Genomic DNA, 17732 nt, shown 5'->3' on the forward strand with positions numbered 1-17732 from the left:
TCTTCTGTTCTTAATGGGAGTTTTGCTATTGACTTCAATAGAGCCAGGATTTCACTCCAGGTCCTAAACTGTTCCAATGAACATGCTTGGAGCTAAAGGCCTAAGTTGTCTCAAGGTGAATAACTTACTTTAAGCTGACTTTGCTGATCATTTATTTCCATGAATACTAATGCTCTTTGAATGAGCGTTGATATCTTGGACATGGGCGTTTTAGGAGTATCCCCGAGTATTGGCCCATGACACTGCTGCACGATGCTAAACTAGCAAGGCCAGATCAGGATTTCTATGCAACTCTGAATTGTTCCAAAGCTGGGAGTACATGAGGGGTTCTGGTTCAGCATTACAATTTGGCCCACTGAAAATTGGGCCTCCTGCAAAAATCAGCAGGAGATATAGATCTGGATTCAAAATTCCCGACAGTGGACAAGTTTTCAGTCTGGCGTCCCAGTCCAGGATCTCTCTAGTCTGCACAGATCTCAGACCCCACAAGCACATTCTCAGAAACGCTGCTTTTAATCACATTATATAGGACATAAAAAGAACCAGCACTTATTAATTAATTGCAGATGTCTCCTACTTCCTTAACTCCACTGAATATGCAGCCCTAGAACATCAGAATTCTCTCAGCCCCTCAGGGAGAAGATAATTGCCTTGATTTTATTTTCTAGCATAGAAAGAGGTTTTTATAGATTTTTGGCCCTTTCCTGATGCTTAAAACCTGCCTCTCTATTTTCCAAACTTTGGTTGGAAAAGCAATGAAAATCAATTCCTCCTCCTCCTCATCACCAGCCTTCTTCCCCGCAAAAGTAACACTGTCACAGTAAGCAGAAAGCATCCTGCAATATCTGAGAGCAACAATAAGATTAGAATAGCAATGAACCGGGAAAACTAGAATAGCAACGTAACCCTGTCACTCAGATACCTCAGTGACAGGTGCCTTAAGAAGACATAAGTTAGATGGATGGATAGGTGTAACCCCTCGCTCCCCTACAAGCAGAAAATGGTGTCACCTTTGAGCTAGTTCTGAACACAGGTGAGCAGACACCGGCGGCATAGATTTATTACTGTGTCTACTCCCTCAGGAGACTCTGACGCTGTCACGCAGAGACTTCAACAAAAGGAAAACTTCAATTTTTTCTTATTTGATCCAGATTGGGTGGGATGGTGCAGCTGGTGCCCTGGAAAGCCAGCTAACGCTGGGCACAGTGGACCTCTGGCTCCACTGCTGTAGAAAATCAGATTCTTTTCTAGGGCCACAGTGAAGCCTGAAAGAAAGGCCATTCCTGACTGAGATTTAGACAGGCTGACTTTCAGATGCACCAAACTGTCACCAGATATTCTTCCCAGTCCCAAACAAGATCAGTCCGAGAGATTTAATTCTCTTCCCATGTGCATGGTTTTTTGCTACCATAAGGTAGGGTGACCAGACAGCAAGTGTGAAAAATTGGGACAGGGGGTCGGGGGTAATAGGAGCCTATATAAGAAAAAGACCCAAAAATCGGGACTGTCCCTATAAAATCAGGACATCTGGTCACACTACCATAAGGGAACATGTTCTCTCTGGAAAGGAGGAGCTGATAAACAAGGACGGGGTCCCCTGATCTTGAGACTTGGAGATGCAGCCCTTAAGCTTGGGGATGAATGGAATGGCATCCTCAGTCTTTCAGCACATGTAAAATGATTGCCACAAGCCGCAGACTGACTAGAGTTTGTTCAGTTTTCAGTGGGAGTAGGGCAGGAAATAGGTAGAGTTTAGCAATGTAAGCACAGTTGTTTGTCGTATAAACAGTGCTGAGGCCAGCATCAAGAATCATGAACCCTAAGGCTCTGTTACATTGTTTCCATGATGATTAGCGATAGAAGAACTGGTCAGACATATGACTCATTTCAACTGCACCCACTCAGGGTTCCAGATCCATATTTGGTCATTCTGAGACCTTTCCGTTCTAAGGAGTAAACAGGGCTTTGTGTTTCTTAATTACATGGCCGTAGGGTTCATAGTCCACACTGTTGCTTGGTTAGTTGAGTCTTGACTTATAACTGGTGTAAGCTGCAAATGGGTGGCAGCTTTTATACCGGGGGAATCAGGGCACCTACACACAACAATCTCCTTCCCAATCAATCCCTAGAGCACCCTCCTTCCTGTGCACTGAAGGGGGTAGGGGTTTAGTGGAAAAATTAGTATGTGATCCTATAATTAAAGGGGGTATCATAATGCATATGCACAAAGGGGCTGAATTAGGTTTTCTTGGACCACCTTAATTCTGCCTTTTCCTAACTTTTGAATGTTTAACTTTAGACCCTTATTGGTTTTTAACGTAGTTTTTTGTGTGTAATAAGTAGCCTTGCAATTCTGTAGATGGTGGCATTAGTAATTCTGGCCTTTTCTTCTCTTATTTGCTAAATATTCTGTGATTTGTAAGTGCATTATTCACTGGAATGCTTTGAAAATATCCCATTACCCTGAGGTTTGTTGTATGAAAGGTGATTTTAAACTGCTTATTGTTAGAGGGGCTTTACGTTGTTCACTAAAGCAAAGGAAGAAAGTGAGCTAGCACTGATATCCCCCACAGCTCTTCCCCACAAACTAGGTGGTGTCATACATGTGTTTACTGAACACCAAAATCATCTAAGAAGTTTGTTATCTGAGAGGAAAGAGGATTTTATAATAAAAGGCCATTTCAGATCAGAAGAGAGGTGAATATTCTGGCTAGATTGTGATTTCATTATTACTGCTTCTCCAAGTAGGGTGACCAGGTGTCTGGTTTTTGACACCACAAACCGGGCCATTAAAGGTCTGCTCGGCGGTGCTGTGGCGCTAAGGCAGGCTAGTCCCTACCTGTCCTGGCACCGCGCTGTACCCCAGGAAGTGGCCAGCAGGTCCGGCTCCTAGGCAGGGGGACAAGGAGGCTCCGTGCGCTGCCCCCGCCCTGAGCACCGGCTCTGAGCTGGGGGGGTAGTGCCTGTGATGGATGAGAGCAGCACGCGGAACCTCCTGCTCACCCCGCCCCCAGCCTAATAGTGTCGGACCTGCTGGCCGCTTCCGGCGTGCGCACAATTCGGTGTCAGAACAGGTAGGAAGCCTGCGTTAATCCCATTGCACCTCTGACCGGGAGATGCCTGAGGTAACCCCACGCCCCAACCTCCTGCCCCAGACCTGAGACTCCCCCCAACCCGGAGGCCCCTCCTGTACCCCAAAGCCATCATCCCCACCCACCCCCCAGAGACTGCATCCCAACCCAAAGCCTGTACCCCTTCCTGCATCGCAAACCCCTCATCCCCGGCCCCACCCCAGAGCCTGCACCCCCAGCCAGAGCCTTCACCCCCTCCTGCACCCCAACCCCCTGCCTCAGCCCAGTAAAAGTGAGTGAGGGTAGGGGAGAGCGAACCACCGAGGGAGGGCAAATGTCGTGAGCGGGGGTCGAAGGGGCAGGGAAGGGGCGGGGCTAGGATGTTCAGTTTTGTGCCATTAGAAAGTTGGCAACCCTGTCTCCAAGTGAAATTTAGGCAGACAGGACCTAGTTTAGTTTAGTTTAGCTAAAGCTGAACAACAACAAAAAATAAAAATTCTCAGTACCAGCCAAAACAGGAAAATTAGCATGTAGTGGTTCTGTAAATAAGCAAAATATTTTTCATTCTTTCTTTGAATTTGCTAGTTGAAAATGAACAGCTTTTGCTTTGTGAACTCTTGGGGAGTTCATCCAGGGTAGAGATTTTTTTTAACATTTTCACCAAAAATTTCAGGTTTTCCCAATGAAAATGTTAAAAAGAAATATCTTGCTGAGCATTCTTCAGGGAGAATTCACTGGAGACTTTTCTTTTTTCTATTTTTTTGGGGGGGGGAGCAGCAGGTGTACTTGTTTGCAGGGAAATGTCAGTTTTCACATAGCTTATAGCTTTATTTTTCAGCTGTTGCAAAGATACATGGGATCTTGTGTGCATATCTCCTACCGCATCTTGATAACTATATTTCACAGCATGCAAAGATAACAGCATTGCTTCTCATAACCAGAGCCTTGTCTAGCCTCTGGAAAATTGTGCTGTGGCATCATTCTGCTTCACCAAGGGCATTTTTACATTGAGACCTCAGGCCAATTGTTTATGATAACCTCACACACACAGCTCTAAATTTGCACCACATTACAGCACTTGTGATAGAGGCATGTTAAAAGTGAAAATAAAATCATCTCTGCTCGCCCTTAGATGAAGTATGCTTTCGGTGCTTAAAGAGAAAACACTAGTAATACTGCACAGAGCCAAACTATCTTAAAACTCGGATACTAAGCTGCCTTTATGTGCCTGGGCATCACTGTATTTAGTTATGTTCTTACTCTCTTTTGGTGTCTTAATTTACCTCAATAACAAGTGATGATTCCGTGTGACCACAAACCACTGCTTAGAGCCTCCAGCTGATGGTAAAGTTGCATTGTCACAATCACAACTCTAGGTTCCTTCAGGTTGCATGGTGGAGAGGGGATTTCCTCTGGAGTTCTCTTCATTGGCTCACTGCTTGTCCTAGGGGCTGAATTGGGGCCAGAATGCTCAACACCTTGCAATCTTGAGCCCATCACTCCATTAACCAATAGATCACTCTTGACCCATTTCAGGACCCTATGCAGAAGAAGCTCTCTCTGCTGCTCAGTACCTATTTCAGATGGCCAGGTTGGAAAGACCTATGTAATACGTAGTTCCCAAACAGCAGATGTTTGTCACAGCTGTTTCTTTTCTTGTTCTTTTGGGAGCTGCTTGTCAAGAACCAGCAGACATCTATGCTCTCACTGTAGTTTTAGCCTGGGGTCCTGACATTCTTTCCATAGCTTTTGCAGCTCCAGTTTGTAAGGCAGGAAACAAAAGCCTCCTGTGTATTATCCTGTTTCTATGATGCCAGGTTTATAATATACAATACACCAATGCATTCAGACACCACAGTGATGGGAGCCATATGGTTACCTACATAGAACAATCTCTGCTGCCTTGGCCCTTGGGCTAGAATGTACTCAGTGTTCAGCTATTTATTGCTGGAAGGTGCCAACCCAGTTTGTGACAGCAGTAGGCAGCATAGCATTCTTTGGTATATTTATGCTGCTGAATTCTGCACATCCATTGCTTATGGAAAGAGTTTGTTCTTTGGACTTTTGAGAAAAAATCACAAGACTGACAGCTACGTCCAGCTGAGGGTGAATCTTTAATCTGTCTCATCCCCCAGTGTAGTGCAAGGGACATTGTATCAGTAAACGCTGCCACTGACCCAAGCAGCCTGTCCTTTTAGAAATAATGCAAATTCTGACATGGACCATCATAATCAGCTCTATTTGCACCATGTACTTTCCACAAGAGGTTAAAAACCACAGGACCTCAAATCCTGCCATCACGGAACATCTCAAACCCTGTTCTCTACACATCTGGAACCAGAGAATGTTTACATATTCCAAATGCCATTTTCCTATAGGGACAGACAATAAGAATGATCTTTCTAATGGAAACCTGATGATGCTGGGATCTGGTTGGTTAGTGAGGAAGAAGGCCTGAGATGCTCCTCTGGGATTATGTTACTACTGTCATTGTCCTCAGGATTGCCTCCCTTGGGCTCCTTATACATTGCACCCAGTTAGTCTGAATATACCTTCCTCTCTCCTGAAGATGCTCTGAGTTTGGCACACTGGGATGTTGCACACAGTGACACTTTTAGTTAGGTGTTGAATAAAACATAGTCTTCTTTTAAACCTCCACTTGTAACAGCTTTTCTTCCAGCCAGGGAAGTACCTATATTTCTCATTTCACTTACTGTGAACCTCCAGAGTCTCTTTCCTTGCTGTGGTCCAGTATTACTTATTAAGACAGATAGAACACATGTGCAGAATCATTTGGTCATAGTCTTCTTTACGGTGTCACTTGTGTAGCAGTTTAAAATTAGCTGATGAGACACATGTTCCTGCGGTCTCTAGGACACGAGGATACCTAGTGTAGCCAGTTTGACTCAGTGAAAAGAATTGATGGAAATGCACGGCTCCTGAAGGCAGGAAATACCTTGAACAGGCCTTTTCCTCTTTCTGTTGCAAGGGGAGCACTGACAATAGATTCTGTATCTTGCAGCTGCGTTTCTGCACTGTCTGATGACTGCAGCATGTTTACTCTGACAGACACAGAGTCTGCACCAAAAAGTGCTCAGGAAGGGCCTAGCACAATGCGGATGACCTGCCCCGACACACCTATTCTGTGTGAATTATATCAGTAGTGTAGTGCAAACGTCAGAAAGAGCATCACCTCCTGCCAGCGGGACCCGTCCATGTAGATGGGCCATCATGAGCACTGAATTTCAGAGGTTCAGATTAGTGTCCTGGGTGGCGTTTCCAAGGGCAGCAAGGAAAGCAAGTGAGCAACATCAACCTGGCAGAGAGAGAGATCATTTCTAGAGCTTGATGAAACTTGTGTTACAAACAGTGTGACTTGCAAACACTTTCCCTGCAGTTATACCATGAGAGCTGGCCTAACAAACCGGGGGGAAGAGTAGCAATGACAGAAACATGAGCTGCTTTACCATGCATCACATATAAGCCTAGCAGAAATGGAGTTAAGGTCACGAATGCAGGAATGAGATGCAGAAATGCAGATTATAGCCACAGAAAATGAATAAGCAAGTGACTTTTTTGAACAGTCTTTATTCTTCAGGGAACCCATTTGGGCTAATGATTTCAATGTAATTAGATAAGGGAGACTATAAACTCTTAAATCACAGGATGTGATCAGTCATGCTATGCAAATTGCCATGACCATGACCATCTTAGCTGTATTAGGAAGCATCAGCAGCAAATGCTTTAATTGGTGTTGCTGACGCTTCTTTCAGATTCCCGTCCTACAAGGGAAGGAGTTGGCAGCCACCATATCGAGCTTCTCCAGTGTACTGGTTAGCATTGGGTGGGGAAAGGTTATAGGTAATGTGTAGCACAGAAGATAGCTGTACTTGCCATACTATTCTATCGCACGGAAGATAGCCATCTGGGGACTGAAGCTTCCCAGTACCCATTGTCACTGGCAGGAATTGCCTGGCCATTAGTCTGCACAGTGGATTCATATATACTGTCCCCAAAGGTGCAAACTTACATTTCCCAGCAGGCATAGAGCAAGCCAGAGGGCTCTGCGATAGGCGGTTGATTTGTGTCAGGTTATTATTAGAGATGTGGGGCGTGGAGGTGCCTTGGCGATAGGCAGAAATATTGTTGTTGATAAGTCTGACATGGACAGCTCAAAAAACGACAGGCTATAAAATACACATTTCCGCACACCTGAGTCCTCACACTTGCTAGTCCAGTCCTGCCTCTGGTTCTGCTTCCAAAGCACTACCAGTGCACTTCATTCCTGATCACATGCAGGCCCTGGTACTCTACCTCTGGGCCCACACACACAGCTCTGTGTGCACCTTGGTCCTGACTTGCAGCCTCCTCTGCTCAGTTTGTCTTGAGCACAGATTACCAGCCAGGCAAAGCTGTGTGATGGTTTGGGGCTATGGGAATGAGTGACTGGATTGACAGCAACACATTTATTTCTCATGGGAAATGCAAACTGTATAAGGCCTGATAACCAAGAATACAGGGCAGGGCCACCCAGAGGATTCAGGGGGCCTGGAGCAAAGCAATTTTGGGGGCCCCTTCCATTAAAAAAAAGTTGCAATGCTATAGAATACTATATTCTCGTGGGGGGCCCTGCGGGGCCTGGGGCAAATTGCCCCACTTGCTCCCCCCTCTGGGCAGCCCTGATACAGGGGGAGAGTGGGTGAAGATCAGAATGGAATGTAGGATGCTTAACGGTATTAGGGGAAGTGACAGCAGTTGATTTCAGATAAGCAAAGGAGGCGAGCACGTACATTAGTTGGTACCAGCTGTTTCAGCATTTTTAAAATATCTTCCTGCAGTATGATTTCCGAGCAAGCCTCTCCATTCCCAGTATATAATACTAACCAAAGGAATATGGACTTCCATGGGTATATCAACCCCGAGGGATTCTATTCTTAGAGCATTTCTGTCTCCCACACAAGCCCATTTTTTGTGTAAATCACATGGAAAAAACTATGTAATACAAATCCCCTGAGTGACTTCCCTGCAGTCGTCGAGGGGATCTGCACACACAGTGTGTTGTCCCACCACAGATGGCGGCACACATTCAAATGAGGGATTCGAGGTGACTGCATCAACTCATCATAGGCCTCATCCAAAGCCCACTGAAGTCAGTGGGAGTATTTCCATTCATTTCGGCGGGCTTTGGATCAGGCCCAGTGTTTGGCGCTGACACCTTAGACATACACATCACGTAAGCCATTTAGTATGGCCCCAACTGGGATGAAGGATTGTGACAGTGCAGTCCCTTAAAGAGGCTCTGACCAGGCACAGGGGTCTGCCTACATGGGTCTGAATGCAGGACCAGGGTCTATATTAATATATTATGTTGTTGTCTCATTTTGTTCAAGCCAGGAGATGTTGCACGGCCGCATGCCACGGGTGTTCTTCCCCAATCCACAAATCCTGGTGTTTCCAGTTTAAAAGTGAGTTCAGATAGGTCAAGGGAGCCATTTACCAATTTTTGCAGGTCTGCACGTAGCAGTTTATAGCAGGGGCAGGCACCTATGCCAGAGCCACTGGGCTACAACCCTGAGGGCTACAACTAATTTGTATAAAATGGAACAGATTGCTTACCTGTATCTTTAATACAAAGGTGCAAAAAACGGAATTTCCATCCTGTGGGAAATTCAGATATTTCTGTGTTTGTCTTTGCCCTGAATCAGGACAAAATGTCAAAATCTTGAAATATTTCATGGAACTGAATATTTTGATTCAAAAACATCAAAACGACGTTTTCAAAACCTTCCATGTAGATTATGTTGAAACAGTAAAATATTATAAAATTAATAATATCAGAGTAAAATGAAGTGAAACCAAACACGTCTAAAAGAAACTTTTCTATGTTATCTAAATGAAATGAGAAAGTCTAAATCAGGGGTCAGCAACCTTTCAGAAGTGGTGTGCCGAGTTTTCATTTATTCACTCTAATTTAAGGTTTCGCGTGCCAGTCATACATTTTAATGTTTTTAGAAGGTCTCTTTCTATAAGTCTATAATATATAACTAAACTATTGGTGTATATAAAGTAAATGAGGTTTTTAAAATGCTTAAGAAGCTTCATTTAAAATTAAATTAAAATGCAGAGCCCCCCCAGACCAGAGGCCAGGACCTGGGCAGTGTGAGTGCCACTGAAAATCAGCTCCTGTGCCGCCTTCAGCACGTGTGCCATAGGTTGCCTACCCCTGGTCTAAATGAATCATTTCAAAACTTTTCCATACAGCATGTTGTCAGAATCTACATGGTCTTGTGAAACATTTAGATTTTGATGAAATAGCCTTTTCTATGGGTAAATTGTTCAGTCAAATATTTTTTTGATCAGCTCTTTGGAGACTGGTGGTTCCAGTATGGAGTCTTGCATCCCAATTCTTTCCAGCTCTGCCTTTGGCAGGGGAGACAACTAGATCCGTTATGTAGCAGCCCAAACTGCTGCATAAATAAACCCATTCTACATGCAGTTTGCTTTTGCTGTTGACCCCTAGATTTGCACATTTGCGCAGCATGGAGGGCATTCAGCTCTGGAACTCACTTTCGCTGTTGGTCTGACAGACTCCAAGTCTTTTGATCTTCAAGGTATGGTCTAAGACTCAAATAATTTCTCAGGCTTTTGCCTGCGGGATCTTTGGGCCGCGCCTGCCTTATCCTGGAGGGAATTTACTTAGAGCTAATATTGATCAGTGTGCGGTGGCATTTCATTTTTAAACTTGTCGGTGCTCCTTGGGAATGTCTGGGTGCGCTTTACAAATCTATAAATAAATACAATTACCTGCTCTATTAAGTAATTTAAAGGGGCCATTTCTAGCCTACCTGATTTATAGTCCATTTGTATTTTTTCACTGTAAGAAAGCAGCAGCTGGCCTATTACTCCTCTGAATCATTTTAACTTTCAGTGGAGTAAGCAGGGTCATGGGAACTTATTTTTTTTCAGATGGCAGATTATTAGAGGACATGTTTATAAATAGGTATTCTGTAGCTGTGTTTAATGACTTTGCGCATAAGCAACATGGTGAGCGCTGCAATATAAACAGCTAGAGAGATTGTAAGTGCCTGATTCTGCTACAATTGAAGTCAGTTATGGAAATTCCATTGATTTCAGTGGATTATCCATAAATCCCCTCATTTGCAGGAGAGATGGGAGCCTGGGGGGAACCAGATAGTTTATTTTTGGTTGCTACTATTTGTTTTCTAAATAATTTATATTGGAGGCTTCAGGGAGAAAATGCAAAATATACCCATTGATTTAATATTAACCATTAGCAATTTGGCCTAAGAGAATCAGCAGTTACGAGTCTGATGATTTCCATTTAGGCTCTATCAGAGCAGCTTCCTGGATGCACCAAAGTCAGAGCTTAGTAACGAGGAGTGAAATCCCAGCTCTGTGAAGTCAATATAGTAAAACTCCCATTGACTTCAATGGAGCCAGGATTTTACTCCAAGGAGTTTTAAGAATCTGCTTCCAAATGGATTGACTGGCAGTTAAGGAAAGAGATCTCATATTTCACCACATCCCCCCAAAAGGATATATTTAAAAGGTAAAAAGCCAAGAACATAGAAACCCACCCTCTTTTAGAATCAAGCATTGCACACAAAAGAGGTTATATAGTATCATTATAATTTATTAGGTTTGTAGCTCTCCATATGCAATAAATTATAGTTGATAAAATTATAGCATTGTCATAAAACATTACCATGGAGTATTTCTAATATCTAACACACTATCTACAAGTAAGATCTGTAATTATGGCATAATAATATCAATGAGAAATGAACAAAATATCTTTAAAAAATACTTTCACAGTAAATTCAGTTCAGGGAAGGAACTTCATTATTTTTGCTTTTGTGCAAATAATTCATGATACGAATATACCACATAACAATGAGAAAAGAGATACAATTGCATAGTGTTTCTAAAGAAAATGCACTCCCTGAAGGTTGAACTTGTTACACCCATGTGGTATATTTTTAATGCATTTTAACAAATGCAAAATAAATGATCAATAGCTGATCAATCACTCCAACCCTCCATCCCAGTAGACAACAGTGAGGCTTAGAAATCATTTAAACATTCAGTAAAAACGAGTTTTAAAAAAAAGATGAAATCAGTAAACAAGTAGAAGAAAAAGTTCTATTCTGCTTTCACCTCAGATTTACTGAGAAAATTGAGTCTGATTGTGTGCTTGTGTCATTGTCCCATAGTTCTGTGCCTGGAAGCGCGCTGGGTATGTTTCTTGCCAAACATACTGGTTTCTTTCACTCATGCGTAGGCTTTTCTGGTTCTCTTGTTGCTGACACCAGTTCTTTCGCATTTGGAGAGTTTTTAATCACTCCGGGAAGCTTTTTGCAGTGTGTAGAATTGGACTGAATGCTTATGACCAGTTTTTCAGGTTCACTTGTCCTGCCAGAAGCTTCCATGGTTGTGGAGAATATCACATTTGTTAAGATTTCACAAACTCAGTCTTGTTCTTTAAATATAGCTTTTCTTCCATCCCCTTTTCCTTGGATAGTTCAATGAACTTTAATGGAATATTTCTGAAGTTTCAGAAACTGGAAAAGTTTGTCTTTTGTTCTCTGCTTTAGTGCCATTAATGCTCGTGTTTTCTCCTCCAAATCCTGATCAGTGTCAAGTATGATCCTGGCTCTTTCCTCTGCTTTCTTGTCTCCAGAGTTTTTGAAGAGCTTCTGAAGAGATTCCTGATCTGTGCTTTCATAGATATTGGCCACGGCTTTCTTTCGCAAGGCTGTGTCAAACCGATAGCCATGGACTGATGGGCTCACTCTTAAGGATGTAGACATGGTTGAAATTTGATTGCTTTTCTTTGCTTTCATCTATATCAGATGCACCGGTATTTGCCTTCTAGAACTCATCAGAGAGATCAGTACAAAACATATTCACAGAACTGCTATTTAAAGGCATCCAGAGCAAAAAAAAAAAAAGTGGAAGGATCAAGTTACAGCAATGACATCAGAGCGATCTCAACACAGAATAATTATGGGCAGATTTAACAGTTAAGCTGCCAAATTTCCTTGTTTGTAAAAATGAGAGCAAAAGTTTTCCTTTACTTATGTGAGGAATAGACTTTACACACACAGCCTTTGGTTGGTATGCTCAAAGAAGGAGAACACATTCAGAAATTTTTGCCAAGTAAAACAGACTCATTTGCAAGAGAGAGATTGTTAATCCATTTGAGGAATAAACCTCTGTCATAACTTATTACTATACTACTAAAAACTGTTCGTTGGGAGCAGGTCTGAGCCGCTGTGCTATTTGTATAGTTCTCTGTGAACCATTTCTAGCCCAGCCAAAGGGAAGTGTAATAAAGCAGTGACATACACTCGGGTCTGATTACTGAACGCTTGGGCTGATTATTCCATGATGAGAATAATACTTAGTGCTCATACAGGGCTTTGCATTTTCAAGGTGATTTACAAACATCACTCCTCACAGCACCCCTGTGAGGCAGATATTACCTCAGATTTCATTACACACTACGTTCATATCTCCATCAAAGCCAGAGCTACGCTCTTCATACCTCCCAGGACATCTGGCCTCTGGAGCACATGGAGGCATGTAAATCACCCTCTCTCTGGAAAGCCCCTCAGCAACCAGCCAGAACAAAGTCAGCACAGAGCAGAGCTGGATTGTCCTGTTTAGGTGGGTTTAATATGGGATCATCGTGTTACTTCCCCCACTCTGAGAAAGCTCCGATTTCCCCCCTACACTCCATGCCCCAAAGACCTCACATTCCAAGAACCGTCACTCCAGGAGATGAGGGCTGGATATAGCTACTTAAGGAGGGTCAGTATTTGTTGTGTGGGCCTACAGGGGTCACTAGAGAGCACTGCTAGGTGCCACTTCCCTCACCCCTCACCCCCTCCAGGACAGCGCAATGGCTGGGGGCATTGCAGATATAAAGATCCCACCGTTTGCTGCCTTATCCCATGACACTTCAGCCAGAAGTCAGGAGAGGTCATTTTTGTCCAGCCAACATGCTGCTCCATGTTACCCTGATCACTGCTTCCCTACAACCCTGGGCACTGCCTACGATTAATTATGGCAGCTCGGGTTAATTAAAAATGTTTAGCTACCTCAGTGGTGGGGTGCTTTATGAGTAGAGAGGGAGACTGATAATGCCAGTTGACTGACAGATAACTGTGGTCAAAACTCACTTCTGCTTTCTGCTTTTCACATGTTGACACTAGCGGAGAGCTGTGACAGTGTTGCTGGAACACTGTGCCCTAAACACCCTGGTTAGCCCATAATGCTATTGCAGCTCACTTCCCTTTTTTAATTTTTAGCAGTAGTAGAAAAGAGAATGAAAAAGAAAAAAAAAGGTTTTAAGGCATGTTGAAGAGCTGCCATGAAAGATAGAAGCTTCCAGTACAGCCACTAATTTAAAGTCATATCAAATATATGCACATTTACTTGACTCTGAACATGTGCATTAATTAATTTCAGATCTACATAGTTTCATAGATTTTATAGCCAGAAGGGGCCATTAGATTATCTAGTCTGACCTGTATAACACAGACCATAGAACTTCACCAAGGTTCCCCTGCCATGAGCCTAATATACTTGTGTTTGGTCACAGAATTTTTTTTTTTAGTTATCTCAATAGGTAGTAGTCACACAATAGTTTGCAGTGGCTTAGTGTCCTGTGGTCTTTACGTCTAGGCAGTTAATTCTTTAGAAAAAGTCTTATTTCTTTTGCTTGATGGTCTGATTTAGAACTGGTCAAACTCTGCAGGTGGAATGTTCATGAACATTTGTTTGAATTCACACAATTGGTTTGGTTTGAATGTGCTCATACCAGTCTTTGTGAGATTATTCAGCCTTTGTGAGACGTCTTTGGCTCTTCTTTGTGAGAATGCCCTGATCCACAAGAGAACAAGGCTGCTCACGTGTGAACATCAGGATTGGCTGCTGAATATTTATGTATTATTTCTTTAGCACTGTTGGTTACTTGCCAATCCATATGCTTTATTCTCCAATTTAAAAGTTTTATCTGTCCAGTCAGGGAGCAAAAGCCTCTCTAAGTGACTGGCCACACACCACAAATAATGGTGGACCAGGACTCCATTGTACTAGCACAAAAAGACAGTCCCTGCCTCCAAAGAAGCTTACATATAACGAGGGCCCTACCAAATTCATGGTCCGTTTTGGTCAATTTCATAGTCATGGGATTTTTAAAATAATAAATTTCATTATTTCAGCTATTTAAATGTGAAATTTCACAGTGTTGTAACTGTAGAGGTCCTGGCCCAAAAAGGAGGTGCGGGGGGGCCCACAAGGTTATTGTAGGCGGGGGTTGAGGCTGGAAAGCGGTGGCTCATGGCCAGGAGCCCAGCTCTGAAGGCAGAACCGCCGCTAGCAGCAGCGCAGAAGTATGGGTGGCAATACCGCAACTCCCCTAAAACTACCTTGCAACCCCCCTGCAACTCCCTCAGGACCCCCAATGTGAGAAACGCTGGTCTCCCCCATGAAATCTGTATCGTATAGGGTAAAAGCACACAAAAGACCAGATTTCACGGGAGGAGACCAGATTTCATAGTCCGTGACGCGTTTTTCATGGCCAGGAATTTGGTAGGGCCTTAGGTATAAATAATGTCTTTTTTTATTAAATTACTTGTGAAAAATACAATAAGGAGCAAGTGAGATTGTTTTGTGAATGATTCATGAACAGAAAAGAGAGGTAGTCGTCAAGGACAGTATTTAGATAACAATTCTGCCTGTGTGCTTTATGCTGGTTCGAGCTTGCTAGAGTTCTTATCCAAGGAGGAGGGAGGGGATGCCATTTAGCCGTATGAACTCTTCCATATCTGTATATTATTAACAGGCTGTAAGTAAATGTGTTGGGCACGCCCTAGGTCCAGTGCCACAGCTCTTATTCAGCCAACGTCCTGCTGAATCAGATGGACTTTTGCCTGAATACGTATTGCAGCACTATTATCCTTTAGCATTATCATCACCTGGGGTTAATTTGTTCCTCTTGCTGTTGAATAGGTCCATGAGAGAGTTTCTATTGGTTAAGCACCCCTTTCATCGTGTGGATATTAATGCTGCTGGTTCTTGGTTTTGTTTTGGGGTTTTTTTGTGGGGAGGGTGTTTCCCCAGGAAAGGGAAAAGCCTCATGTTTAATTATCAATTGCTATTCACCAAACAGAGAGTCAAGGTTAGTGAGGTAATATCTTTTATTGGACCAACTTACCTTGCTGAAAGAGACAAGCTTTCCCGCTTACAGGGAGCTCTTCTCCAGGCCTGGCACCTGAAAAACCCAGACCTGAAGAAGAGCTCTGTGCAAGTTCGAAAGTTTGTCTCTTGCCCCAAGAGAAGTTGGGCCAGAAAAAGATATGACCTCACCCATCTTGTCACTCTCATATCCTGGGACCCACATGCTACAACTACACTGCAAATATTCACCACGGAGTAATAGATGGGGACACTGGGGGGAGAGATTGGGAGGGGAGGAAATTCCCAACTCCTGAACTGCACATTTCCAGCTCAGATGCAAGATGCTGTCTCTGCAACACAGTAGGAAAAGTTTTGGATACATTTAAAAGTATTTTTCATTGTAAAATATTAAATATACTGTGCTTCACTGGACAGATAAATAAGTTACCAAACTGTCTGGAAATAGCATCAACTGTGCCGAACAAATCGTTATCTGTCTCCCAGCTGTATCTATAATGAGCCCTCCTGTTGTGATGCAGCATTGCTCCTTTGCCAGGGTAACAGCTATGGTACATTCATGCTGGTCCCTTCTTTCTCAGCACCTTCTATCACTTTTCTGCATGTGTTTACAGTGATGTGGCTGCTGGTATTAATTTCATAAAATTGTTGAAGATACACAGTCTTGTGCACATCGAGTGGTGCCAGACAGGCTCAGGAAAGGGTCTGCTACGGAAACAAAGAACAAAGCTGATGCATAGGAAGTAAGACATCAGCAGCTGCCAGGCAGACACATGCATTTTCTTGTGAAATAATTTTGCAGGGAGCAGTGTCAAACATACCTCAGCCCCCTTAGAGCTTTCGTTCCTACTTAGAACAGTAATTATGTTTGGTTGCTATAGGACATGTGGCATACAACCATATAGCACTCCTGAAATGCTATTTGACTAATTTTTTTCTGTTGTTTATATAATTTATGAAATACTTCCTTCCTCATGAATTAGTAATTTTTTTCTCGTGAATTTGGGGGATTCTTTGGAAAAGATGTGATTTCTATAGTGCTGTTCATGATATTCATAGTATAATTAAGTCTTGAAATTATTAGACGGCCTGCTGCTTTACATATTAATATAAGTCTGGTTTCTAATTCACATTCTCTCTGTCCTTGCACAATAAATAGTTCAGCCGCCTCCCTGATTCTATCATGCCTTTAAAACTGTGGTATTCTAGTTATCTTAATTTGTTTTGCCTAAGGAACAGACAAGTTCGTACTTAGCCCTACAAAATGAACCCTACATGTTAGCAAGTGAAAGTTCAGCTCCTATAACTCATCCTGTGATCTCCCAGGTCCCAGATCAGGGCCTTGAGGGCTGAGGTGCTCTTGTCACTTATTATGGGTTAGACTGAGCCTCCAGGCTCAGCCCCTGGAATATAGGGCAGGGCACGGCTGGGCTGCCCCAGGAGTCGTGACTCAAAGGGCAAGATCCCGTTGCACTGCTCCAGTAAAGCTGCCTTAAGGCGGCAGCTGAGGATGGGATGGAGGAGTGGTAGAGAAGGACAAATAAGGGCTGGACCAGAGTACGATGCCTCTCCAGAGATCAAGGCCATTGGAATAGCCTCCTGCAGACCATTACCTGCTGGCACAAGATAGAGTAGCTCCTAGGATCGGAGGGGACAGAAAGCTTAAATAAAACCTGCTATGCCCTCACCTCTACACATGTGCCATATGCAGCCTGTGCTCTTCCCATACCTAATGACTCTTCAGATGAACTAGGCCTGTGTATGTTTGTTTTTTTAAAAGGCAGGTAACTTTGGAGTAGCTTTGAATTTTGTAAGGAACAGTTTAGCTTTCCTTCATCATTAGTCTGCAAAAGCCTAGGCAATTTGTGATCTCTTATACTTAAGGAACTAGCTGAAGCAATCTTGGAACCATTAGCAAGGGTGTTTGAGAACTCCTGGAGGATGGTTGAGAAGTTACAGGGAGTTAGAGAAGGGAAACATAGTACCTGCCTTTAAAAAGGGGACTTATACACCAGGCAGCCTAACTGTGGTACCTGGAAAGATACTGGAACAAATTATTAAACAATCAGTTTCTCAGCACCTAGAGGACAACAGGGTTATAAGGAATAGCCAGCTTGAATTTATCAAGAGCAAATCATGCAAAACCAACCTAATTTCCTTCTTTGACAGGGTTACTGGTCTAGTGGATGGGGGAGAAGAATTAGATATAATATATTTTGATTTTAGTAAGGCTTTTGACACAGTCCCACGTGGCATTCTCATAAGCAAATTGGGGAAATGCAGTGTAGATGAAATTACTGTAAGTGGGTGCACAACTGAATGAGAGACTATACTCAAAGAGTCCTGTGGCATCTTATAGACTAACAGACGTTTTGCAGCATGAGCTTTCGTGGGTGAATACCCACTTCGTCGGATGCAAGACTTTGTGTATTCACC

The 17732-nt window shown here is 43.1% G+C and overlaps 2 protein-coding genes across 10 annotated transcripts in view; one reads left to right on the forward strand and one right to left on the reverse strand.

Annotated features, from left to right (window-relative positions):
• Positions 1-17732, forward strand: part of ZMAT4 (zinc finger matrin-type 4) — a 480660-nt gene that overhangs the window by 326443 nt on the left and 136485 nt on the right. The gene's annotated exons all lie outside the window — the stretch shown is intronic.
• Positions 10716-11996, reverse strand: TCIM (transcriptional and immune response regulator). The gene has a single exon (XM_045005495.1). The coding sequence runs from the start codon at positions 11933-11935 to the stop codon at positions 11615-11617; it is 321 nt and encodes a 106-aa protein (XP_044861430.1). The 5' UTR covers positions 11936-11996; the 3' UTR covers positions 10716-11614.

Source organism: Mauremys mutica, chromosome 2 (genome assembly GCF_020497125.1).
Source record: "Mauremys mutica isolate MM-2020 ecotype Southern chromosome 2, ASM2049712v1, whole genome shotgun sequence".
Taxonomy (NCBI): domain Eukaryota; kingdom Metazoa; phylum Chordata; order Testudines; family Geoemydidae; genus Mauremys; species Mauremys mutica.